This window comes from Ascaphus truei, chromosome 3 (genome assembly GCF_040206685.1).
Source record: "Ascaphus truei isolate aAscTru1 chromosome 3, aAscTru1.hap1, whole genome shotgun sequence".
In the NCBI taxonomy this organism is placed as follows: domain Eukaryota; kingdom Metazoa; phylum Chordata; class Amphibia; order Anura; family Ascaphidae; genus Ascaphus; species Ascaphus truei.
In genome coordinates this window covers 112193035-112219394 of record NC_134485.1, presented here as the reverse complement: position 1 = coordinate 112219394, position 26360 = coordinate 112193035, and the positions used below count along the sequence as shown (strand labels likewise).

The window sequence follows — 26360 nt, the reverse complement described above, 5'->3', positions numbered from 1 at the left end:
CTACTGGCCACTAACCCCTTAATCCCCAAAGCGATTAGTAGCCGGTATAATAATTAAGGGGTTAACCCGCCTACCCTGTTAATCACCGGAAGCTCTAACCACCCTCTACTCATTGATTGGCAAAGTGATACACCATGCCCATATAATAATGGGCATTATTAGCCACTATGGCAGTCAATGGACAACCTAAAAAATCAAAACAACACAATTAAACAAGCCAAGAATAAAAAAAAACACAATTAAAAAAAAACAATTAGAAAAAACACACAATTAGAAAACAAGCAGCAAAAAAAGAATTAAAAAAACACAATAAAAAAAGAATTAAAAAAAGCTCTGAAAAAAAATACAATCAATGTTTTTCTTACTTTTGACGTCTTCACCCTTTGATTTCGAGTCCATCGGCAACCGCAGGAACCTCTTGACACTCGACACAATGATCCTCAACAGCCGGTAAGTCCATATGTGTCTTTATCTTCTTCTTAATCTTCTTCTTTATCTTCATCTGTCCATTGTAATCCAAGAGGCGGATATTGTCCCGTCGCCTTCTTTAGGTCAAATGAGACGGGACAGGCTTTATATAAGGTCTGTGATGTCACATTTGAGTGTCAGATGGTACAGCTACAATCCGATTGGATGCTGTACCATGTGACAGGGGTTTTTTTGTTTGTTTTTTAAAGATATGACATCATCTTCAAGGGAAGTTCGTCACATCCTTAAAAAATGGCTGCCATCACATGGTATTACAACCAATCAGATTGTGAGATATACCATGTGAGACATCACATGGTACATCCCCAATTCGATTGGTTGAAGTGCCATGTGACATCTTCCATTTTTTCAAAGGATGTGATATCATTTTTAAGGGATGGTGTCCCATTGTTTAAAAAAAATGGCTGCCATCACATGCTACTGGAACTAATCGGATTGTGAGTTTACCACGTGGTATCTCACAATCCAATTGGTTCCAGTACCATGTGATGGCAGTCATTTTTTTAAAAGGATGTAAAATCATCATTTAAAGATATCCTTTAAAAAAATGGAAGATGTCACATGGTATACGAGTGGTTATATTACCATGTGATGGCAGCCATTTTGTTTTAAGGATGTGATGTACCTCCCTTAAAGATGTCATATCCTTTAAAAAAAAAAAAGAACCCTCTCACGTCATACAGCATCCAATTGGATTGGAGCTGTACCATCTGACACTCAAATATGACGTCACAGGCCTTATATATGTCTTGGATTACAGTGCATTAGAATGGACAGATGAAGATACAGATAAAGATAAAGAAGATAAAGAAAATAAATTCCAGTGCGGTTTTTTTATTCTTGGTTTTTTTTATTGTGTTTTTTTATTCTTGGTTTGTTTAACTGTGTTTTTTTGTTGCTGGTTTTTATTAGGTTGCCCATTGACTGCCAATGTGTTTATCTATGCCCATTTCGGGCATTAGATAAATACAGTGACAGGCAATGCATTTTTTGGCAAATGCTTGTTTTTAATTAATTGTTATGTTTTGTATTTTTGTTTCTTGTTTTTAGTTAATTATGTATTTGTATGACTTGTTTTTTATTTAATTGTTGTGTTGTTTAGGTGCTTGTTTTATTTAATTGTTGTGTTGTTTAGGTGCTTCATTTATTTAATTGTTGTGTTGTTTAGGTTCTTGGTTTTTAAAATTGTTGTGTCTTTTTGGTGCTTTTTTTGTTTAAGGCTATCCATTGCCTACCATAGTGGTTAATCATGACCCTATTGTATGGACATGGTGTACCACTTTGCCAACCAATGGGTAGAGGGTGGGGGTAGTTGCCCCGGGGAGTGTGTTAGGACTCCCCGGTGGATAGCGGGGGAGGGGGTTTAACCCCTTGATTACTCTAGCGGTTACCAACTGCTAAGGTTATTAAAGGGTTAGTGGCCATTAGTTTGTTTTTTTATTGTCTAGTTGCTGCCCATGGAGGACATGAATGTGGAGGGTGGTGATGAGGATGACCTTCATCCTGGCAGGGGTAAGTAGAACTTTTTATTTAGTTTATGTTGGCTGGATAATGTTTTTTAAGGGTCAAATTAGCTATTATCCAGATCTGGATAATAGTAATTTTGCCCATAACTGTACTGTAATGTAATGGCTGTTGGGGGTAGAGGGGGTGGCCATTCATTCCCATTGGGGTTATCTTTTCTCCCATTGAGGGCATAGGTAACCAAACAGACAATGAATGGGTGTATTGATTAGTATTGTGTTTTAATGTTTATTGGGGATAGTGGGGTGGTGTGAAGGTGGTAATTGCCCCATGGTGGGTGTTTATGCGGGTGGGTAACAGGAGGGGTTAAACCCTTCATTACCTTAGCGGTAGTAACTGCTAAGGTAATGAAGGGGTTTTAATTCCTCCCGCAACCCGCCCCGCAAAGCCTAAACACGCAACATGGGCCAAATACCACCTTCACCCACCCGTGCTACCCACAATAAACTGGGCGCTGGTTGTTAACCCCTTCATTGCCTTAGCGGTAAGCCGCTAAGGTAATGAAGCTGCCTGTAAATGTATTTTTATTGCAAAAGATTGAAGCTGGGGGGTCTCCAGAGCTGGTATTTATGTGCATCAGTTCCAAAGACTCCCGGCTTCAATCCGATGCTGGAAAAAAAAATGTTTTTCTTAGTCCCTCTCTCAAATCCCTTCTCACCACCCTTGGTGAGTTCCCGAGGCTACAAGACTAGTATGATCTTATCGAAATGGCGCTATTTTGCTTTTTTGATGTTCCCGCTCAGTGTGTTTGGCCAGGAACCAGAGCGAGTATTTACATTTCTGGACCGATTTTGCTACAGCAGATTTTTGTGTGCATTGTTTTCTATAAAAAACAGGGACCTGGGACCCTGGCAAATAATTTTACATATTTTATTTGCATAATTTCTCGGGTCGTGGATGCGTATACATAGGATTGCAATTGAGTACGGGGTTAATATTAACTCATTGAAGGTACCTTGCGAAGGCAAAAGGTGAGTTGGCTAGAGTAGCCGTGTTTATTAACCCTGGTTGCATATCTAAGTCACATGTTCACTGGTGTGCTGTTCGTGGTATATGGGGACAGATTGAGGAGAGATATTGTTCATTTGAAGGACCTTTGCGAATGTGAAAAATGGGACAACTTGTGAGTTGTGTATTAACCCTTGTCCCATATGCAGGTCACGTGCTAACAGGTATGCCGTACGTGACACTCACAGAAACATATGTACTGTACAAACACAGAAAACCTAAATCTCTGCTCTTTCTTTTGTGTCATTTTATGATGATTTGTGTGTAATTGATAATACTATAATGTTTTGGATAGGCACATAAATCTAGAAGTAGTTGACACATTTAAATAGCATATTACCAGTTCAATGAATGCTCTACTACAGCAACATGTTTAATCAGTGGAATGTACTAGTGCTTCAAATTAGGGTTTAATTGTGCAGTATATTTGTGCAGTATATTGCAGCTGTAACCCAACAACCACCTTGGAGCAGCAGGAAAAAAACGATGTCCCAACATTTCCAGTGAAGGTGGCTGCTGGGGATTGCCATGGTTGGTTTCCCCTGGCAATTCCCAGATGTGGGGAAACTAGGTCATCTATCAGTAAAAAGAATGCATCTTAACCTATCACAGTCTGGCATAAAATAAATATTTTTCATGAATCAAAATCAGAAAGGTTTTTGGGACAGTGTCTTTTCATCAGTCACCGTGAAGTAATAGTTAGGTTTGTTCAAATGATAGGACAAAAAATCCTACTGTTAGATACATTAGGACAGGGGAGCGCAAAGTTTTTAACTTGTGCCCCCTCCCCCCCTGCGCCCCCTCTCCTCCTTGACTCTGGCGTCAAATGACGTCACGGGGTCATGTGACGTCACGTTACCATGGAAACGTGACGTCACATGACACTGCGGCGTCATTTGACGCCGGTTACCATGGCGAAGCGTCGCCAAAGATCAGGTAAGAGAAGCTGCAGAGGCCTCACGCGGTTCCCCTCTGCACTTCATTTAAGTGCCTTGGGGGAGAGCGCGGGACCTCTGTAGCTGCCGTGCCACCCCTGGAAATTCTCCTGTCCCCCCTGGGGGGCGCCCCCCACTTCGCGCACCGCTGAATTAGGAAATAAGACTGCTTGAGTAATACAAAAAACCAGAACGGAATAACTTAATTTCAGTTGTGCTTGTGTGTGTGCATGTGCTAACCTGAAATTTATCGATTTGCTCTAGCAGCAATTTGTTTTCCTTTTTGTGCTCAGAACTAGACTGCATTTCACGTACATATGTTAATGGTATATCCAAAAAAATGTTTCTGTGCTCTAAATAAAAGTAGACATTTTTTTTAGACCCCATATAGGGGCATCCCAAGTTGCTATACTGATTTTCCTTTTTTTTCAGAAAACAACAAATTGTCATATGCAGGACTCTACAAATTATAAAAAATGCTACTCGCCAGACATCCCCACCCTGCACATTACATCTCTCCCCTACACATCTCCCCAACCAGCACATTACATTTCTCCCCTGCACATCTCCCCGCCCAGCACATTACATCTCTCCCATGCACATATCCCCTTTCCGCTGCACATTACATCTCTCACCCTGTATATCTCCCCCCCTTCACATTACAACTCTCACCCAGCATATCTTCCCCCCCCCGTGCAGATGATATCTCTCTCCTGCATATCTCCCACACTGCACATTACATCTCTCCCCTGCACATCTCCCCCCCCCCCTCAGCACATTACATCTCTCCCCTGCACATCTCCCCCCAGCACATTACATCTCTCCCCTGTATATCTTCCCCTTCACCAGCGCATTACATCAGTCCCCTGACATCACATCCCCTCCACACACACTCGGCTCCTCCCCATCCCCCTGTCCGTGGCCCTAATTGGACGAGCTACGCCGACGTCACCACTGGGGGTGGGACTGTTGTCGACGGGGCTCTGTGATTGGGTGGAGGATCGTGCAGATGCCTGCAGCAATATAGGCACTGAGGGGAGGGGAGGCAGCCTCACTAGCTCCCAAAATCCACTCGCCCCAGGTAAGGGGTCGAGTGTGTTTGTCGAGCCTTGGTCATATGCATGAAGGATTGATACATACTGTATGATGCACATTTTATGAAGGTTTATATTACTTTTTAGCACTACAATTTGAAGCACAACAAATGTAAAAAATAATCTTAGTAGATAGATCTGGGTTTGTTATCAATGGGAGCAATGAAGTCTGCTACAGCTTTATATAATGTAGGCTGTTTAATGCAACAAGCAAAAGCTCTAGGGTATCCATAAACAGTATGTGGAAAAAAGTAAATTTGCTGGTCACTACTCAGAATCCTTCACTGCAGCTTAACTACTGTATGACATGGCAATGGGGAGAGGAATGCAGGTTTGCTGCATTTTGAACCAGGAATGTCAGTGACTCAAATTGGGGATAATTAATGAAATTGTGATAAGGGCACTATAGCTCAGAAACATCCATTGAAGTAATTGGGAGTTTCTATGCAATAGTGCCCCGATCGGTAATATCGCAGTTTAATTACTAACTCCCAAAGAAAAACAATGATATGTTATATATTATTTAGCTACGTTCATTTTAAACACTTACTTTACTTACTGCAGACTACCCAAGGGTTTTTGCAGCACTTACTTACATGTAGCCCAATTTGTTTCCAGTAGTAATCATTGTACTGGTCCACCATGCATTTTGTTTTGTCTTTAAATTTTTCCTCTGATTCCGTTGTCCACCATGACTGCAAATTTCCATCTTTGTCATATTTACGACCTTCAAGTAAAAATTGTATCATATTTGTTATTGCAGTTTTAACTACTGGAATATAGACAAAGCAACTAAGCAAGATGTTCACATACAGTACAGGAAGAACTTAAGGTAGAGGTGGAACTAAATTAGCACTGGATCAGAACCAGAACTGGATTCATACACGAAAGGCAAGTTACTGTACCATTTAACTGCATCTGCATTGAACTGTTTAATGAATTGAAGTGATATGTTTAATAACTAAAAACTAGTTAATTTACATATTTTTTATTCAGCCAAGTATAAATGTGTATACATATTCTGTCTTACAGTATGTTGAAGTGAGTTTCAACAATTTGTCATCCTATATTAGGTTACTATTTTATTAGTGTGAGCTAAACCATACACGTGCGTGTGTATGATATTATTTGTGACAAAAATAATTACCATCGCTATCAAATCCATGTGTGAACTCGTGGCCCACAATTACTCCGATCGCTCCATAGCTCAAGGATCTGTCAATTTAAAGAAATGTACAGTGTATATATATAGTATATATATATATATATATATATAGAGAGAGAGAGAGAGAGAGAGAGAGAGAGAGAGAGAGAGAGAGAGAGAGAGAGAGAGAACACAAAGTATACCGCATCAACACAATACGTAACTGTTGCCCAGAAACATAATATATGATAAGATGTCAATAGACAGTGGTGCTCAAGGATAATCGATAAGATAGATAGGGCTAAGATAAGGTTTACCTTTATCACTTTTGATTTCTCTGCAGTTATTTTGACCACTGCACAAAATGCCGCTTCTTATTCGAGGTTGTTATTAGTGTTATGCTGCGACCCCATTATCTGTTGGCTCCAGTAGCGCTAGTCAGTCTTGTAGACATACAGCTAGAAGAGGCTCCCTCCCGGCCCGTGGTCTTCTTTTGGATGTTCCTGCGGTTACTATGACTACCGCACGCTTTGACGTTCATCACGTGATGACGTCACTAGCGTCATTTTGCGAATCCCTTACGGAATGACGTAATCAGTACTATTTGACTACCCTGGGCCAATGAGAGGGATAACCTGATGAATGGAGACCCCGTGACGTGCTGACGTCAAGATAACATTTTGATCTGCTACAGCTGGCTCATTTTAAGATCGTTTGGCGCGAATCCTGCTCTTATACCTCCCCTAATTTCTCCCCACACCACTCCCCAAAGAAGACCGTTTTAGTCGAAATGCGTTGGATTGGGAGACTGTGGAGGGGGACCCCTGCCTCTTTCCAGTACAGGAGGCTTTTGCTATCTGTATCTTGGTCCTAAATATCTACGCAAAATTGGTGATGTATCTGCATCTTTAATCAATGTGATGCAACGCTCTTATTCTATACTTTGCAATCATTTTAGGCACTATTGCCCTCATTTGTATCTATTGCTTTAACATAGGCATATCCTTATTTTTAGTACACATGTCTGCAGTTTGTGTAACTATATAGATGAATGCCTGTCATAGAGCCACCATTTTTGTGCTTCTACATATTTTGGCTGTTTATGTTGACAGCCATTGGTGATTATTCTGACCAATTTATGTGCCTTTGCCTCATGGAATATGTGTATTGTCAGTTGTGAGTCCCCCCCCTCTTTATATTTTTCTCCCCTTGTTTTTATCTCTATACTAATAAATTTTGTATCATTCTCTTGGTATGACCGTGTGCTTCACTATAAGGATACTATTTTGTTGCGTTATATATATATATATATATATATATATTGTGACAGAAACCAGGGGTTGGTAATAAACTCCATATACAGGGCTCCCAGGATACTGAACAGTTTCTGTCCTGTCTAAGCTGAACAGGGCAGCCTCGTGGTACAGGCACTCCATTCCACAGTTTGTCTGCTGCCTGTTTTCTGTCACCTGTCATGCTGATTAGAGTTCAGGTATATAAGACCTGTTTCCTGTTTCCTCTGGGCCCCGCCCAAGAGCCTGGAAGGCTGCTGAACTGCAGAGGGGTGAGAAAGCCTCTTTCCCAAATCGCTTCATTCATTCTGTTAGTTTGTCTAAAGACTGCAAAGGTACTTATTTTGTTGGTGGAAGTGGACAAGCCACTTCCAACTCTGAGTCAGGGACATCTAAGTTTAAGTTATCGCTCAGACGAGCAGCTTTTTGTTTGGCTTTGTTTTCTGTTTAAACTGTGGCAGTCTCAGTGCCTGGGACTGAATAAACCAGGCATAGCCTGTTTAAAGGAACAGTACGTGACGTCTCATCATTTAACCTACCCTAAAAGACCGTGTTCTAACAGTCCCGGACAGACGGCGGAGCCCCGGAGTAAGCCGTTTGTCACATATGGTGGAGAATGCGGGCAGAACACTGAAAGGTCTGGGGGTTAAAGAACTTTAAAAAAAAAAAAAGAAGGTTTTTTTTTCTCTCTCTCCAAACAAGATGGAAGACGTGGTGAGTGCGCTGGTACGCAATGTCGCTGTCCAGAAAGACGCGAATGAAGCCCAGCAACAGGCGAGTGAAACCCAGCGACAGCTGTTAATAGCCCAGCAAGAGACTAATGCAAACCAGCAAGAGACAAACCGCCTGCTGAGAGAGGAGCAAAAGCGGTTCGCTCAGGGCTTACAGCAGGAACTCGAGATCCTGAGGGGGACTATCAGTAACCTTCCACTGGCAGAGGCAGCCCCAGTTCCGAAAATGACCAGGGCAAGCCACTACCTTCAGAAGATGGGACCCTCGGATGATGTGGAAGCCTATCTTCTCACGTTTGAACGCACGGCACAGAGAGAGGGATGGCCAGAAGCTGAGTGGGCTGGTCTAATCGCACCCTTCCTAAGCGGCGAACCCCAGAAGGCTTACTTTGATCTAGAGCCAGCCGAAGCTAACGTCTATGCAAAATTGAAGTTCGAGATCCTCGCCCGCATCGGCGTAACCACGGCTGTTCGTGCCCAAAGGTTTCACGCATGGTCCTTCACGATGGATAAAGCCACCCGAAGCCAGATGTATGACCTCATCCACCTCGCCCGGAAGTGGCTACAACCCGAGATCAACTCAGCAAGCCACATCGTGGAACGGTTGGTCATGGACCAGTTCTTGAGGAAACTTCCCTCTGCCTTATGCCGTTGGGTCAGTCGGAGTGACCCCCACAATGTGGATGAGCTTGTGGCCCTTGTAGAAAGGTACAGTGCAGCAGAAGAGCACCCGCAACCCACAGTCGTGGAGCAACCCCACTATCCGAGGTTCCAGGACTCTTCCAGAGACGGTAAAAGGGTACCGGGGTTAAGGGGCGCTGAAGAGCGGCGACCACCTTCACGCCGCTCCAGCAACAGTGGTTCGCACACTAAGGGCAATAGCCAACATGGGGAGCCGGGAAAAGGCTCTAAGTGGGACACAGACTATGTACCTAAATGTGTAAATTGTCATGAGAGGGGCCACACAGCAAAAATCTGCCCACTAAATGATGAGCCCATGCAATGCAACAGCGTGGAACCTTATTCGCTGTTGTCCCAATGTATGGGCCCTAGCCCAGAGGACCCCTTGAATAACCATCTGTGGGCATTTGTAAAGGTTAATGGTAAGAGGGTTCGGGCACTTCTTGACTCTGGGAGTATGGTCACACTAGTGTCCGAATACCTATTGCCCATTAAGAAGAAACAGGTAAACAGTTCACAAAGAGTGGCAATTTGTTGTATACATGGGGATAATCATGAATATTCCACTGTTAATGTTTTTTTTGAAACAGAATTTGGTTCTTTAGATTTCAAGGTGGGTGTTGTACCCAAACTGGCACATGATGTGTTAATAGGGACCGACTTTCCCCATTTTCTAAAAATGTGGTCCCCAGCTCAGAATAGCGCCCAGAGTTCAATAGCAGACCATAACGAAGTGTTAGAAGAAACAAATCCTTTCCCTTTTTCAGAAATGGAGGTTGACGAGGGCCCAAATAAGAAGGGGGAAAAGGAGGAGTGCTGTGAAATTCCCTTCCCCATCACTACTTTGGTAGGGAATACCCCAAATCAAGATGTTGATCAGGCACTTACCCCCCCAGTACAGGATAAGACCCTCGCTGACCTAGAGGTCAGTCCTGGGAGTTTTAAGAAGGCCCAGTGGGAGGACCCCACATTAGCGGTAGCAAGGGGAAATATACGGGACCAGAATAGTACTCATGGCCAACCAGATAGGTCACTTGCTTACCCCTACTTCGAGGTAGAGAACGACCTAGTATATCGGGTTGATAAAAGAAAATCAGTTACAACTAAACAATTGTTGGTACCACGGACATTCCGTAACGTAGTATTACACCTCGCACATAGTCATCCATTGGGGGGACACCTAGGGGTGGAAAAGACAAAAGAAAAGGTTCTCCGAAGCTTTTATTGGCCTGGGGTTCTGGCAGAAATTACAAACTATTGTTCCTCATGCCCAGAATGTCAGATCACCGCCCCGTTCAAAGCATACCGCAGCCCATTGGTACCCCTTCCCATAATAGAGGTACCATTTGACCGGATTGCTATGGATCTAGTAGGACCCCTAATAAAGTCTGCTAGGGGACATCAGCATATATTGGTAATATTAGATTATGCTACCCGATATCCGGAGGCAGTTCCCCTACGTAGCACCTCTGCTAAAAACATAGCAAAAGAGTTAGTACTTCTGTTTTCCCGGGTCGGAATTCCTAAAGAGATCTTATCTGACCAGGGAACACCATTTATGTCCCAAGTAACAAAAGAGCTATGTAAACTCCTAAAAATCAAGCATCTCAGAACCTCAGTCTATCATCCACAAACAGATGGTTTAGTGGAAAGGTTCAATAAAACCTTAAAGAGCATGTTACGCCGGGCGGTCGATAAGGATGGGAAAAACTGGGACTGTTTGTTACCATACCTGTTATTTGCCATTAGGGAAGTTCCCCAGTCATCCACAGGCTTCTCCCCGTTTGAACTATTGTATGGCCGACATCCAAGGGGCTTACTGGATATAGCCAAAGAAACTTGGGAACACGAGGTTACCCCTTACAGAAGTGTAATAGAGCATGTTGCCCAAATGCAGGACCGCATTGCTGCAGTCCTACCCATAGTGAGGGAACACATGGAGAAAGCTCAAGAAGCACAAAGGAATACGTATAATAAGGGTGCTAGGGTCAGAATTTTTTTTCCAGGTGATAGGGTACTAGTTCTGGTTCCCACCGTGGAGAGTAAATTCCTTGCTAAATGGCATGGGCCATATGAGGTCTTGGAAAGAGTGGGAGAAGTAAATTATAGGGTAAGGCAGCCAGGTAGGAGGAAACCTGAGCAAATTTACCATATAAACCTACTCAAGCCCTGGAAAGATAGAGAGGTCTTGTTAACCCTAGTACCCCCAGGTCCGTCAGAGAATCAAGAAACTGACCCAGAGGTTAGCATAGCTGAAACACTGTCCGTGCATCAGAAACGAGAGGTCCAGAGTTTAGTGAGAAGGAACAAAGAAATCTTCTCTACACAGCCAGGTAAAACTAACGTAATTAAACATGACATAGTCTCTGAACCGGGGGTCCGAGTTAACCTTAAACCGTACCGAATCCCAGAGGCCAAGAGAGAGGCTATAAGTTTAGAGGTTAAAAAAATGCTAAAACTAGGCGTAATTGAGGAATCCCAAAGTGGGTGGAACAGCCCTATAGTTTTAGTCCCAAAGCCAGACGGTACAACAAGGTTTTGTAATGACTACCGGAAACTAAACGCGGTGTCAAAATTTGATACTTATCCTATGCCCAGGGTGGATGAACTTGTAGAGAGACTGGGCAAAGCCCGATATCTCACAACCCTAGACCTAACAAAAGGGTACTGGCAGGTTCCCCTCACAGAAAGGGCAAAAGAAAAAACAGCCTTCTCAACCCCAGACGGCCTCTTTCAATATAAGGTGCTGCCTTTTGGCTTACATGGAGCTCCCGCCACATTCCAAAGAATGATGGATAAAATTTTAAAACCACAAACACTCAAAGTAGAGGCGATACAAAATTGGCCAAGGCCAGTCACAAAAAAACAAGTAAGGACCTTTTTGGGGTTAATTGGCTACTATAGGAGGTTTATTCCCAATTTTGCAACTAAGGCAACCCCACTAACCGACCTCACAAAAGCAAGAGGACCGCTAATGGTAAAGTGGTCCCCCGAAGCCGAACAGGCCTTTAGAAGCCTGAAAGAAGCTCTCTGTGCCCAACCAGTGTTGGTCACACCTGACTTCTCCAAAGAGTTCGTAGTCCAAACCGACGCATCTGAGGTAGGGCTGGGGGCGGTACTCTCCCAGGAGTCTCAAGGGGAGGAGCACCCCATCCTTTATTTAAGTAGGAAACTAAATCCCCAGGAGAAAAATTACTCCATAGTCGAGAAAGAGTGTCTCGCAATAAAGTGGGCTGTAGAGACACTCAAGTATTATCTGTTGGGGAGAAAGTTCCGATTGGTCACAGATCATGCACCCCTTACCTGGATGTGTCAAAATAGGGAGAAGAACGCTAGGGTGACCAGGTGGTTCCTAAGCCTACAGCCCTTTAAATTTTCTGTGGAACACAGGTCGGGGCACAAACATGGCAATGCCGACGGGTTGTCAAGGATGCACTCCCTAATATCCATGGTCGCTCACCCCTCGAGGTCTGAGCTGGGGGGGAGGATATGTGACAGAAACCAGGGGTTGGTAATAAACTCCATATACAGGGCTCCCAGGATACTGAACAGTTTCTGTCCTGTCTAAGCTGAACAGGGCAGCCTCGTGGTACAGGCACTCCATTCCACAGTTTGTCTGCTGCCTGTTTTCTGTCACCTGTCATGCTGATTAGAGTTCAGGTATATAAGACCTGTTTCCTGTTTCCTCTGGGCCCCGCCCAAGAGCCTGGAAGGCTGCTGAACTGCAGAGGGGTGAGAAAGCCTCTTTCCCAAATCGCTTCATTCATTCTGTTAGTTTGTCTAAAGACTGCAAAGGTACTTATTTTGTTGGTGGAAGTGGACAAGCCACTTCCAACTCTGAGTCAGGGACATCTAAGTTTAAGTTATCGCTCAGACGAGCAGCTTTTTGTTTGGCTTTGTTTTCTGTTTAAACTGTGGCAGTCTCAGTGCCTGGGACTGAATAAACCAGGCATAGCCTGTTTAAAGGAACAGTACGTGACGTCTCATCATTTAACCTACCCTAAAAGACCGTGTTCTAACAGTCCCGGACAGACGGCGGAGCCCCGGAGTAAGCCGTTTGTCACAATATATATATATATATATATCTTACTATATATTTCTGAAAGCGTCATATGTGTCCGTGTCTGTATGTGTCTCCCTCTGTCCCTCCCTGTGTCCCTAGCGGCAATCCCATTGGACCTTGGGCAAGGCCAATGAGATTGCTCCCTTGGCCAGCCCGCCCCCGCACACCTCTCATTGGCCTGAGGCGGAGTGACGGGCCAAAGGAGAGACGGAGAGACACACACACACACCCTCTGTCCTCCCCCTGCCCCCCCCATCACGTACGTGCCCTGCACCGGCTCCCGGACGGAGGGGAAGCGCGGCCCTCCTGCCCCTGCCGCCAACTTCAGGCTCCTCCCCCTTCGCTCTCAACCGGCTCCCGGAAAGACACCACCGCTACCTCACCGCCGCACCCTTACCTCTCCGCATCATCCCCACCACGTGCGCCGCCACCCTGCACCGGCTCCCGGAAAGACACCACCGCTACCTCACCGCCGCACCCTTACCTCTCCGCAACATCCCCACCACGTGCGCCGCCACCCTGCACCGGCTCCCGGGCGGAGGGTAAGCGCGGCCCTCCTACCCCAGTCCCACTCTCCACCACCTCTCACTCCCGGGGTGTGTGTGTGTGTGTGTGTGTGTGTAGAGGGACATTTTACTCCTGCCAACAATTTGTGCCTCACTTTCACCCCTACCCCTGCCCTTCACCCCCCCCCACCCCTGCCCTTTAACCCCCCTACCCCTGCCCTTCACACACCCCCACCCTTCACCCCCCCACCCTTCACCCCACCCTACCCCTGCCCTTCACCCCTTCCCCTACCCCTGCCCTTCACCCCCCCCTACCCCTGCCCTTCACCCCCCCTACCACTGCCCTTCACCCCCCTACCTCTGCCCTTCACCCCCCCTACCCCTGCCCTTCACCCCCCCCTACCCCTGCCCTTCACCCCCCCTACCCCTGCCCTTCACCCCCCTACCCCTGCCCTTCACCCCCTACCCCTGCCCTTCACCCCCCTACCCCTGCCCTTCACCCCCCCCACGCCTGCCCTTTGACTGACGCACGCACACAAACCCTGACTGACTCACGCACACACCCTGACTAACGCACGCACACAAACCCTGACTGACGCACGCACACACCCTGACTGACGCACGCAAACACCCTGACCGATGCACGCACACACCCTGACCGACGCACGCACACACCCTGACTGACGCACGCACACACACACTGACACACACACATACTGACACACACACACTGACTGACGCGCACACACACACATACACTGACTGACACACACACTGACTGACGCACGCGCGCACACACACCCCCACACCCACGCAGGCACACACACACACACAGTGACTGACTGACGCACGCACACACACACACTGACTGACTGCCGCACGCACACACTGACTGACTGAGGCACACACACACGCACACACTGACTGTGTGTGTGTGTGCGTCAGTCAGTCTGTGTGTGTGTGTGTATGAGTGTTTGTGTTTCTGCGTCAGACTCACTGACGCGCACGCACACACACACACACAGTGACTGACTGACGCACACACAATGACTGACGCACACACACTGCATGAAGCTGTAAAGGGGGACAAACAGAGCTGTAAAGGAGGGAGGGGGGGGACTGGATTTATGTGAATGGGGGACAAATAGAGAGAGGGGGAAGGGGAGAGGAGAGAGAGAGGAGCGGGAACATTCCATCCCGGGCAACGCCGGGTCTCTCAGCTAGTATATATATATATATATGAACCTTCCGTGCACATCTGCTAGACAAAGGCATGGATGGAAAAAAAATACAGCAATTACGTAGAAAGTAAACCACAAAATGTTCAAAATCCCTGTTATTTCAGAAGGCTTCTACTTTCCACAGCATCATTTATTTTCTGATCAGGAACCTGCTAGGACTCAGAATTAAATAATTCATTTTCATGAAGTTGCATGGGAATACCACAGATCAAAGATGAAATGGGATCATCGGGCTGCCAGTTCTAATCATTTCCCCCTGGGAAATTTGGCAAATGTTTGACACTGATTCATGCAAATTCAGTTTTCATTATATTTTCAAGCTTGCGGTCAATTTTCTCTTAGTTATGCAGCAAAAAGAAATTGTGAAAAAAAAAGAAGTCTAATAGCCTACAGTTCTTACAAAATTCTCATATCGCTTTCTCAGCTGCTGGAGCCGGCACTAAACGTGTTAATACAAGAATGATGTACAAAATCAATTTTATACATGTCCATGTTAATCACCAAATTGCCTTTACAGAACCTCAAAGCATGCGTCCATTTTGAGGGAGAGAAACCTATCGCAGAAGATAAATATGCTGGCCTGTTTCATTGCTTTAGTCAAGTCTCTGTCCTTCCAGACTCAGACCAATATCGGTGTTGCCTTGCTGATTAGGCCCACAGCCACAAAAGAGTGCACCCTTTTGTGGAGCCAGGCCTTAGTGAGGTATGCAAGCAATTATGCAGCATTAAAGCATCAGTTCCGTTTGACAAACTATGTAGCAATTACACAACTCATGTCACAATCACTCTGCTTTAATGTTGCTAATATTACATATAGTACAGCTGCGCCAGCTTTTATTTTAAAGCAGCCGAAGCCGAGCCGCTCTGATAACTGTGGCCAGAAGCGCTCTGTATTCCAACCGTTTAGAAATTAACTTTTTTTTTCCGATCGGTTTTCGATATGTTTGCGATACATGCAAGTTTGCTGGTATCTGTACGTGAAATCTTGCTCAGGCTGCAGGTATCCAGGCGGGTACAGATAGCAAGGGTTGCCGGTCACCAGGTTTTCACCAATGAATGCGGCAAAGTGCGTGGAATTTAGAAAATGCAACCGCAATGCCCCCGAGAAGTTTTCAAATAAAAGCTGCCGCAGCAGTATGTTACATAACTTCTCAATTGGATCCAGTCTACACAAAAACATACTTGACAAGGCAAACTACCGTATTTCCTCGATTGTAAGACGCAGTTTTTTTTCCCTTTTTCACTTGACTGAAATAGGACTGCGTCTTACAATCGATGTACTGAAAAAAAACCCAACAAAAAACAGCCAGGGGGCGCTGCTGTAGATGCCTGCCGGGTTTTCTGTGTGCAGCAAACATGTCTGCGATCACGGTCCCCCCTCCTCCCCCTCGTGCAGAGAGATATGCTGCAGATGCCGGCCGGGTCTTGCATAACAGCATAGTTGTGATCACAGCCCTCCCACCCCCTCCCCTCCGTGCAGAGAGATCATGGCTGCCCCCCCTCCATGAGGTGCAGAGAGTTCAGTGGCGATCCTGGGGACAGGTGTATCTCTTCACAGCAGCCACCCTCCCCCCTGTCAAATCTCTGTGTGAGCTGCACATGCAGAAGGAGCTCTGTGTGTATCTCTGTGTCTGTATCTCTATATCTCTGTGTCTGTATCTCTATATCTGTGTGTGTGTGTATCTCTGTATCTGTGTGTGTGTATCTCTGTGTGTGTATCTCTGTATCTCTGTGTGTGTGTGTGTATCTGTGTGTATCTCTGTGTATGTATCTCTGTATCTGTGTGTGTGTGTGTGTGTGTATCTGTGTGTGTATCTGTGTGGGGGTATCTCTTTATCTGTGTGTGTGTATCTCTCTGTGTGTGTATCTCTGTGTGTGTGTATCTGTGTGTATCTCTGTGTGTGTGTGTATGTATCTCTGTGTGTGTATTTCTGTGGGTGTGTGTGTGTGTGTGTGTGTGTGTGTGTGTGTGTGTGTGTGTGTGTGTGTGTGTGTGTGTGTGTGTGTGTGTGTGTGTGTGTGTGTGTGTGTGTATTTGTGTGTGTGTCTGTGTCCGTCTGTCTATCTCTGTGTGTGTGTGTCTGTCTGTCTATCTCTGTGTGTGTCTCTGTCTCTGTGTGTCCTTCCAATCCCTCTTCCCCTTCCCTCCTACCCCTCTCCCCCCCTTCCCTCCTATCCCTCTCCCCCCTTCCCTCCTATCCCTCTCCCCCCTTCCCTCCTATCCCTCTCCCCCAATTCCCTCCTATCCCTCTCCCCCCCTTCCCTCCTATCCCTCTCCCCCTTCCCTCCTATCCCTCTCCCCCCCTTCCCTTCTATCCCTCTCCCCCCCTTCCCTCCTATCCCCCCTTCCCTCCCCCCTTCCCTCCTATCCCTCTCCCCCCCTTCCCTCCTATCCCTCTCCCCCCTTCCCTCCTATCCCTCTCCCCCCTTCCCTCCTATCCCTCTCCCCCCTTTCCTCCTATCCCTCTCCCCCCCTTCCCTCCTATCCCTCTCCCCCCCTTCCCTCCTATCCCCCCTTCCCTCCTATCCCTCCCCCCTTCCCTCCTATCCCTCTCCCCCCCTTCCCTGCTATCCCTCTCCCCCCTTCCCTCCAATCCCTCTCCCCCCTTCCCTCCAATCCCTCTCCCCCTTCCCTCCTTTCCCTCTCCCCCATTCCCTCATATCCCCCTACCCCCTTCCCTCCTATCCCTCCCCCCATCCCCTTCCCAACCTATCCTTTTCTCTCTCCCCCCATTCCCTCCTCTCCTTCCACCCTTCTCTCCCCCCATTCTCTCCCCCCTTCTCTCCATTCTCTCCCTCCCTTCTCTCCATTATCTCCCCCCCATTCTCTCCATTCTATCCCCCCCCACTCTCCATTCTCCCCCTTCCCCCTCTCTCCCTCTCTCTCTCGCCCCCCAGAAAAAAATTATGCACATTTAATATAGTGTTTTTCCCCCCAATTTTTTTTATTAAATCAAGGGTGCGTCTTAGAATCAATGGCGTCTTAGAATCGATGAAATAGGGTAGTATATTTCCAATTATGGTTTGGGAGCACAATTATATAGCAGCTCTGTAAATAATCAGTTATAACCAACTTTAACCCATTACTCACTTATTATTTCATATCAAGTAGATTCCTAATAAGCAACGTTTTAATTGGTTATACTTGATTTATTTAAAAAGAAACATTTAGGACCTGTATTTCTCAATGGCTTATGCTCTTTACAGAGATGTGCTTTCTTTTTACATTATATGTTATAAAGCTATATCAATATCCTTTTCTCATAGGAACAAATTATTTTGTTGTCTCATAAAATTCATGTGGGCATTAATTCCCTTTGATTTTTAATGTTTCATTAGTTGGGAGTAAGGGCCATATGCACTATGCAGGGTTATGACATTAGACACTCGCGTGCTAGGAAGAGACCTTAGTAAACATGGGTCTAAATATTTTCTTCCTAGCTTTTTTTTTTAAATAAAAATATTTTCTAACGTGGTTTGAGATATGCCGTTTAATAAATTCCACATTCTACCTGCCCTTACTGTATAATATTTTTTTATTTTCTGCTGGTGAAATCTCTTCTATATTCTCAAGGGATGTTAATTTGTAGTTGTAAATAGTAATCATATATGCTTCTATACATCTATTTTCTAATGTTAACAATCCTAATTTAGCCTTTCTCATAAATTAGACCTTCAACCTCCTTTATTTATTTATTGGCTCTTCTCCGAACTTATTTTTGTTCCATTATGTATTTTTATGGAGAGGTGCCCATAACTGTACTTCATATTAAAAGGTTTGGTCTTACTAAGGTTTTATACAGGGGCAAAATGATGCTGTCTTCTCTTCCACCGATATTACTTTTTATGCATGATAATCTCATTAGCCTTTTGAGCTGACGTTGACTAAACATTCTAAATTTTTCATCTTCAGGAATTTACCTAATTTTGTTTAGGTTTTAGGTAACATACAGTTTGTCGCTTTACAAATATATAACCTTCCATATATTTGTATTAAACCTTTTGAGTTCTAGAGGCACCGCAGGTCCAGAATGCCATGGCCCCTCCAGCACTCGTGATCCTGTAACCACTTCTCCAAAGTGTTGGGTAGATTAGAGTCAGGGAATTGGAGTTTAGAGGTGCTGTTGGGCGTCTGGTTGACTGCAGTTCTGGGATAGTTATATCAGGTGCCGGTGTGCCGGTGCCGAAGTTTGCGTTTGCATGACCCTGGCGGTCAGGTATTTCCATGTGCCCTGGTATTGAGCATGTAAGTTCTAAGGCAGAGTCAGGGGCTGGGAAGAGATGGGCAAACTTGAAGTTCAGCCTGCGAACATTCAAGTGAACTTTCGTCAATCCTCACGAACCCATGAAAGTTTACTGTATATGGGCGGTTTACACTTACGTAGTGTATCAGGGCAAAAGCATGGAAATCCACCAATTGCTTCCTTTTCACTTACTTTTGCTAAATAAAAAGTTATTTTCCTCTCGCTCTCAGCCATGGGCAAGAATTTGACAGTTTGCACGAACGGAAAAAAACAAATAGCAGTTACGTTTCCAAACTAAGATGTTTCTGAAGATTGGCACCTGTATGCCGATTGTGCCGAAAATGAGCACATCTTAAGGCTGGGGCGGACAGGGTGAGCCAATCCTTCAAATTCTCATACAGCTGGATAGCTGACCAGCCGTGTCGGTAGCTGGGAATAGTGATGGGAAGAACCAGTCAAAATCTGTTTCCTGGAATTCAGCAGATTGTTCTGAAGAAATCCGTCCCGTCCCCCACACACCAAAATCCGTCTCCAGATTGAGTACTAAAAACGTTGAGTGGATTCATTCAAATCCGTTATTGAATACAACCCATATGGATATGTAGGAATTCGAACTCGGATTTCATATTGAGTCCGAAGCCAGATTGTTAAAAATAAAGGGGAGGGAGGGAGAGAAATAAAGAGTTCCCAACAGTTATCAAATATACCACTTTGGCTCCATTTAAGAGGGAACATTCATTCTGGCCCATGTTACAGTATGTTTAACGTAAAGGTTATTATTGTCACTCTTTCATAAGGTCAAAATTAAAGAGAGAAAAGATTGTTTCAGGTGCTCAGAATAGCTTTTCTGCATCGTTTGGAAGCTAGAAAAGTGAAAAATTGGCAGCCAGCCTTCATTAAGCCTTTTACTGCAAAATTGGTGTCATTGCAAAATGCTAAAATAAGAGAAATTAAACTTTAACTCCATTTTATTGGAGTTACAGGCATGTCTACACATATCCTAAATAACTATGCAAATTAGAAACAATATATTTAATAAGGGCTTGCTAAAGGTGGACACTAATTAAGCCATGAACATTAATATTTCACAGCGGCTATGTGAGCAAGGTGTAGTACTTAATATTATCTGCTTAGCTTAAACTACTGTCAACATTGTACAATAATATTTTAGAACTCTATAATTGGCTATTTTAGTTACACCTAATGCATTCTTATAAAGAGCCTTTTGTGATTTGCTGTTCCCTCTACTATCCAAAATGCAGTTGCAACAGTTATGGCATTTTTTTTAATTTAAATTTCGCCAAGCCTCAAAAGGCTAATAATGTCGCCAAATCAGTCTTAGAATTTGTCATTCAAAAGCTTTCAATTAAATATTGTCACAAAGTAAGCGAAATAAGGTGTACGTGAACAAATTATAGTCTCAGAATTACTGTAAAATAATCTGGCTATTTTAGAGAATTTCACAAACCGGCATAGTAAGAGAAATTGAAGTAAGCATTAAATTGTTCTTGGTGAAACGCTTGAGAACTCTGTATAAGCCTCAACATGCTTCACTGCTTCTCCCATTCTCTGTGAAACTTCAGACCCTACTAGATGCTTTGGTTTCTGCCATATTTACTATAGCCTTGTTTCACTACAAAGCATTTTTTAACTCCCTTGCTGTATTAGCTTCCACTACCTCTACTAGAGTTCTACCTTCACCATGAATCCACCAGCCTTTCCGTTATGAAGTACTTCTTCACATTTCCCCCAAGCCTCCCACCCTTAATTTTAAAAGCATGGTCACGTATTTTAACACATCTTTCTCTGAAATATGCTTCTCTCCTATGCCCTGTTGAAACCCTTGATGGATTTAAGAGTTTATGGATTTTGTGATTTTTACCTAAGGGCTACAGTATGCATCAATCTCAAGAAATAGCACATTTTGTTGGTAAACTTAATCTCAAAGCCATCTGTCATGATAATATCAGGAGATATTATGTATTCTAATCAATATGGTGCTTCAGGGGTTAATGTAGTTACAGTTTGATTTTAAAAATACAAAAAAAATGTTTTATGGCCTGTTAAACCCTTGGCCAGGCATAGTTTAGCATTGATCTAGAATCTATAGTTAAGAACATATGTTTTACCAGAGATGGGATTCAATTATTGTTCCCCTGACCCTAACGTAAACAGGACACTATTTAAAGGTACTTTCAAAGCATTCCTGGAAGGGGTCTATAGAGTGCCAGGGGGCGTGACTATGCCATACCATCCTCAAGATACTAAATATGGAATCATGGACTTGACAGCTATCCTGAAGTATAAAATGTTGAAATTTGTAATCCTGGCAAGGAGACAAATGCAATGAGGCCAGACACATGAGGTCTAGCAGGTAATAAGGGACAGATATCCAAATCAGGGACAAGACTTCCATACTTAATCTTGTTGCGTCTGTTATGACCACCTGAATCTATTGATGTGACTCATGTGTGTCTAGGTACTAGAGAAGGGTGCCCTGACAAAGCTTTTGGACAAGTGAAACACGTAGGGTTCGTTAGGTGGTGTTGTTCCTAATTCAGAAGAGGTGCGAGGAGACGCGAGTTTATGGAAAATTGCCATCCATGACATCAGATGCCGATGAAAGGAGTCCGTAAGGGAACAGAGAAATACATGTGGATACACCTGTTGTGTGCCGGCAACTGCAGCACTCTATGGGGCCTACTGCACCGACACACTTTATTCGAGCAAATACCCAGTATGTACCTGGCAGATACCTGGAATGCGCCGCTCCTCACCTCTGACAAGCCCCGTTGTGTTTGCCTTCCCAGCCTGGGTTCATGCCTGGCTGACGGGCGGCTGATCTGTTAAATGATAATGATTAGGATTTAATAGGCTGCAATGCTTCGCGTGTCTACCAGATGGCATAAATTCATGAATTGTAATGCAGTATATATATATATACTGTGCAGTATTGCAGCCAGGGGGAATAAAATGCTTCAATCCCTGCTTGGAAAATACCTCAATGCACTCGGGCAGAAAACAGTCACAAACCTCAATACACCCGGGTATACCCGAATTCGTGGGACTAGCCAAGCTCGAATAAAGTGTGTCGCCAGTGTATGCAGAGAGCAGCGAATTTTAAAAATGGCGAATTTAGTAAAAAGTACCTTTTTTGGAGAGTTTTATTCTCCATATGCAGAAAAGTGCGAATTCTGCTATGTTTAACATGGATGCGTGTGGCGAGTTTAAATTGGCGAGATGCGCGCTTCAGAAACGTGTAAAAACAAATTCGCGCCTTTTTTTTCCCATTGCAATGGCCGCGAGCGGCAGCTTCTTGCCAATTTTTTCTGGCGAGGCAAAAAGGAGACAATCGCGCCATTTTATTGGCGCGAACAGCCGCTAGATGCCGTTCGCGGCTCTCTGCATTAGGATATTTTTAAAACTGGCGAGATTGAGGTTCTCGCCAGCCGCGAGGCGAGTTTTACAAATAGAAAAGAAAAATTGGCGCGTTTTTCGGAACTCGCCATTTTCTGCTGTTTTCTGCGCGATTTTCTCCAAAAAATGGCGAATTTCGAAAATTCGCTGCTCTCTGCATAGGCCCCTATGTGCGGTATACTCCCTGGAACGTATGACTCACCTGCATATCGGTGGTGACTATATAGACTCTTCTCCTATCTGTCCCTTTCTGATGCTGCACTAATCTGACCTATGATGTAAGTGAGAATTGGAGCTACTGTGGTTCACAATATATTCTTGCATTTTTCTAAACAAGGCCGTGCTTGTCTTTTTTTTCCTTGTATTTCACATAGTAATTTCATCAATGTTTCAGCTTAAACATACAATAAGCCTTTCTCAAAAAAGCCGTAACATTGAATAAATAAATTACTATTTTGCTTTTTTATTTCAAACCCTGTGAGTGCATGAATCTTTTTTACTTTTTGACACTTCAATTCAGTTTTAGATGCACCAGGCAAGCTATGTATTCTAGCTGTGCGTGCTGCAGACTATGTACATACATACTGTGTGTTTATATATTATAAACATTGTGTGCGTGTATACATATACATCTATATATACTTACATGTGTATACAAACAACACATCATATGTACATCTAGACACACTCACAAACACACACACACACACACACAAATATACACCATATACACATTTACAAACACACACATCTATCTATAAACATCTATCTACACATACACACAAACCATATATATCTATATACACATATACATCTACATACAGAATATATACATCTATATGCACACACACCATATACACATTTACAGTATGCACACACATACCATATATACATACACCATGTATATAAATCTATATACTCACACACCATATATAGAGCTATACACACGCGTAAAAAAAAATATTTTGCTTTTAAAAACGGGTGCCACGCTCCCACCGCGTTATAAGCAGATCTGCGTTTTAGCGGATCGCGCTATACCGGGGTTGAGCTGTCCCTAATGCGCTGTGATATCCAACCAAGTCTGGCTGCCAGCTATTACTGAGCCTAGTGATAACTAACACACAATATTCCAATATATTTACACACTTCTCCCCCCTTTGGGTCTCCGATCCGACACACCCTGCATATCTCTATATTTATTGAACTATTTGTGTTCTATTATTCAGCATTGTGGATCTAGTTATGTTAATACAGAAAAACATTTTGTAAGGACAATTACATGTTGGCCATATGTGAATTATAGACCACATTACACAAATACATATAATTTTAATTGATTTTCTTGTGTGATATTATTGTACTTAATTTGTTTTTCATTGATTAGTGTGATTTTTTTGATGACCTTATGTAATATATTTTTGAAGCACTGTTTGATTAAGACCAGTGTCTGTTTCACGACACTCTGTCACCGCATGTTCAGACATATATTTGTTCACAGCACTGATGTCACTATACCTTTTCACTGTGTGGCACCCAAGAGGGTATTTATAGCACAATTTTCACCTGCAATGTATCGTGAGAAAGGCCCGCAAGCCGACCAAAACGTCGATCACCATTGAATAAATCTTTATATTTATTCACTAGACCACGCGAGTGCCACTTCTTAATTTACCTTTAACTTAGAGGGAAACCAGATAACACTTAAAAGTTCACATTATTTCAGTACATTTACCAGTTTACATCCCTATTCAACATGATGTAAAGTCGTCTTCCCCATGCTGTAGATTTTAGTTCCTTTACTATATGTGAATGGAGCCGATTAGTAGACGGGGAAGTGGCTACATAATACGGTAAGTAGGGGTCTTACCGATGCGGCCACCAGTATGTATCAGCTGCCGCAGAGCATGTACTGGTGCACAGTATGCCAAGAGTTGACCGCCTATGGCACAGTGCTTGGCAGTGGGTAATGACCCATCAGGATTTACACAGCAGGCATCCCTGCCTCTGAATTGGACTCCCACTGTGTGAATCCTACCAAGCTGCATCAGTCTGTAAGAGACGCCCATTGAGAGTAAACAGAATAAGTCACTCTCCCTGTGCATCTCTAACAGTTGATCGCGCGGCTTTTATTTTAATAACAAAATATTGAAGCAGGAGGTCTCCGCAGCTGAACCACATTCATTTCATTTTTAAATGTCACGGTCACTTGACGCGGGAGATTTAAACAATACAGGGAGATACCGGCACCACATACTGGGGACTGTAACTTGGAAAGCAGGGGGTCCCTGAGACTGAAATGTATTATATTTGGTGATTGTTTTTCATTTTTAGCTTGCCCATTCATTTCCATAGTGGCAAACCATGCCCAAGTATCCAAGAATCAAACTCAAATAGAAATGTTGGACCCAAAATGCACCAGGTTTAGATTTAGAAAGCAGAGAATGTTTTGATGGCATGGAGAAAAGGTTGTCGATACTGTAACATTTTCCCATTTCTTAGAGCTTTTTGAATTGTGTATGTTTACAAAACATCCAGCTATTATTACCTTCTCTTTTTCTAAAACCTGTGATGATTTTTTTCGCTCATGACAAAGTTAGATTCTAATTATTGTACTGTATTATCCTAAATTCCTTTATTGCACTTTGTATGGCCTGCTGACTTCTGCACACTGCATGCATGGTATAAGCAAGCATCTAACTGACTAAATTGTTCCTGATTTTATGTTCTCCTTAAGCTTAGTAAATATTTAAAGGCAGAGGCTGGAAAGACTGGAGACTCTATATCGCAGCTCATTTTTGTGTCCGTGATCACCTTTTCAAATATTAATATTTATTTATATTTTACCGTGGATACTCTGTTCCCCAAAAGAAAGGTTTCTGAAGTTCTCCAGCTGGGAATCCTGCAGATACGCAAATACAGAAAATAAAATAAATACAGTATTTGATCTATTCATACAATAGCATTAAGTTAACGGTAAATGCAAACACAAAATGCTTTTCAGGAAAATGTAAACAGGATGCCTTAGAGCAGCGGTGCGCAAACTGGGGGGGCGTGACCCCCAGGGGGGGCATGTGACTGACTGCGGGGGGCGCAGGGCTTACAGAGGCCCCGCGCGCTTCCCGAAGACACTTAAATTAAGTGCCGGGGGAGCTGCAGGGCCTCTGTAAACCTTTACTTACCTTGGCTCCGGCGACTTCTTACACGCATCGCCATGGCAACACGGCATCATTTGGTTCATGTGATGTCACGTTGCTATGGCAACGTGCCGTCATGACGCTGGAGCCGAGGTAAGCGGGGCTGAGGGAGCAGGCCGCGGAGCAAGGGGATCGCTGGCAGGGAGGCGCAGGGAAAAAAGTTTGCGCCCCCTGCCTTAGAGTAATTACCAATGTTTCTACATTCTATATTAAATGGAGATCTATCCTATTGTTATTATTAGAAATACAGCTCAACCCCGTTTTAATGCAATCCATTACAACGCGAATCCGCTTATAGCGCTATGCAAGCATGGCTCCCAATTGATCGTATATATGAATGCTTTACAACACGATTATTGGTGTCTTAAATACTTTATTGTACAATGCACACAATGTACATTATTTCTAACGCAATCTGCTTATAACGCGATGTGATTCTTTGGAACCCAAGCACATCGTTATAAGGGGGTTGAGCTGTATTGATAGATAAATGTGCACAATTCAAGCTGTACCATGCTAAAATAGGCCTAATTACCCGTCCCTTACATGCAAAATAATCTACAAAGGCACTGCAAAACCACAACCACTGTTTTCTAGTACCCTAGTCCAAGCAGGCCATACAGTATGTCCTATTTGGTTATCTCTATGAGGGGTACTCAACTCCAGTCCTCAAACCCCCAAACAGGTCAGCTATTCAGGATATCCCAGCTTCAATCAGTCATTGAGGTGTCTCAATTAGTCCCTGCTTCAGCATAGGTGAGCCTCTGATTGAGCCACCTGTGCTGAAGCTGGTATAT

General features: G+C 44.0%; 1 protein-coding gene across 1 annotated transcript in view; it reads right to left on the bottom strand.

The window, feature by feature from the left end:
* PHEX (phosphate regulating endopeptidase X-linked) overlaps positions 1-26360 on the bottom strand; it is a 302776-nt gene that overhangs the window by 29665 nt on the left and 246751 nt on the right. The window contains exons 16-18 of the mRNA XM_075589362.1: positions 25214-25268; positions 6198-6265; positions 5647-5777 (exon numbers count right to left, since the gene is read on the bottom strand). Of these exons, the coding sequence (XP_075445477.1) occupies positions 5647-5777; positions 6198-6265; positions 25214-25268 (254 nt within the window). The remainder of the gene's footprint in view (positions 1-5646; positions 5778-6197; positions 6266-25213; positions 25269-26360) is intronic.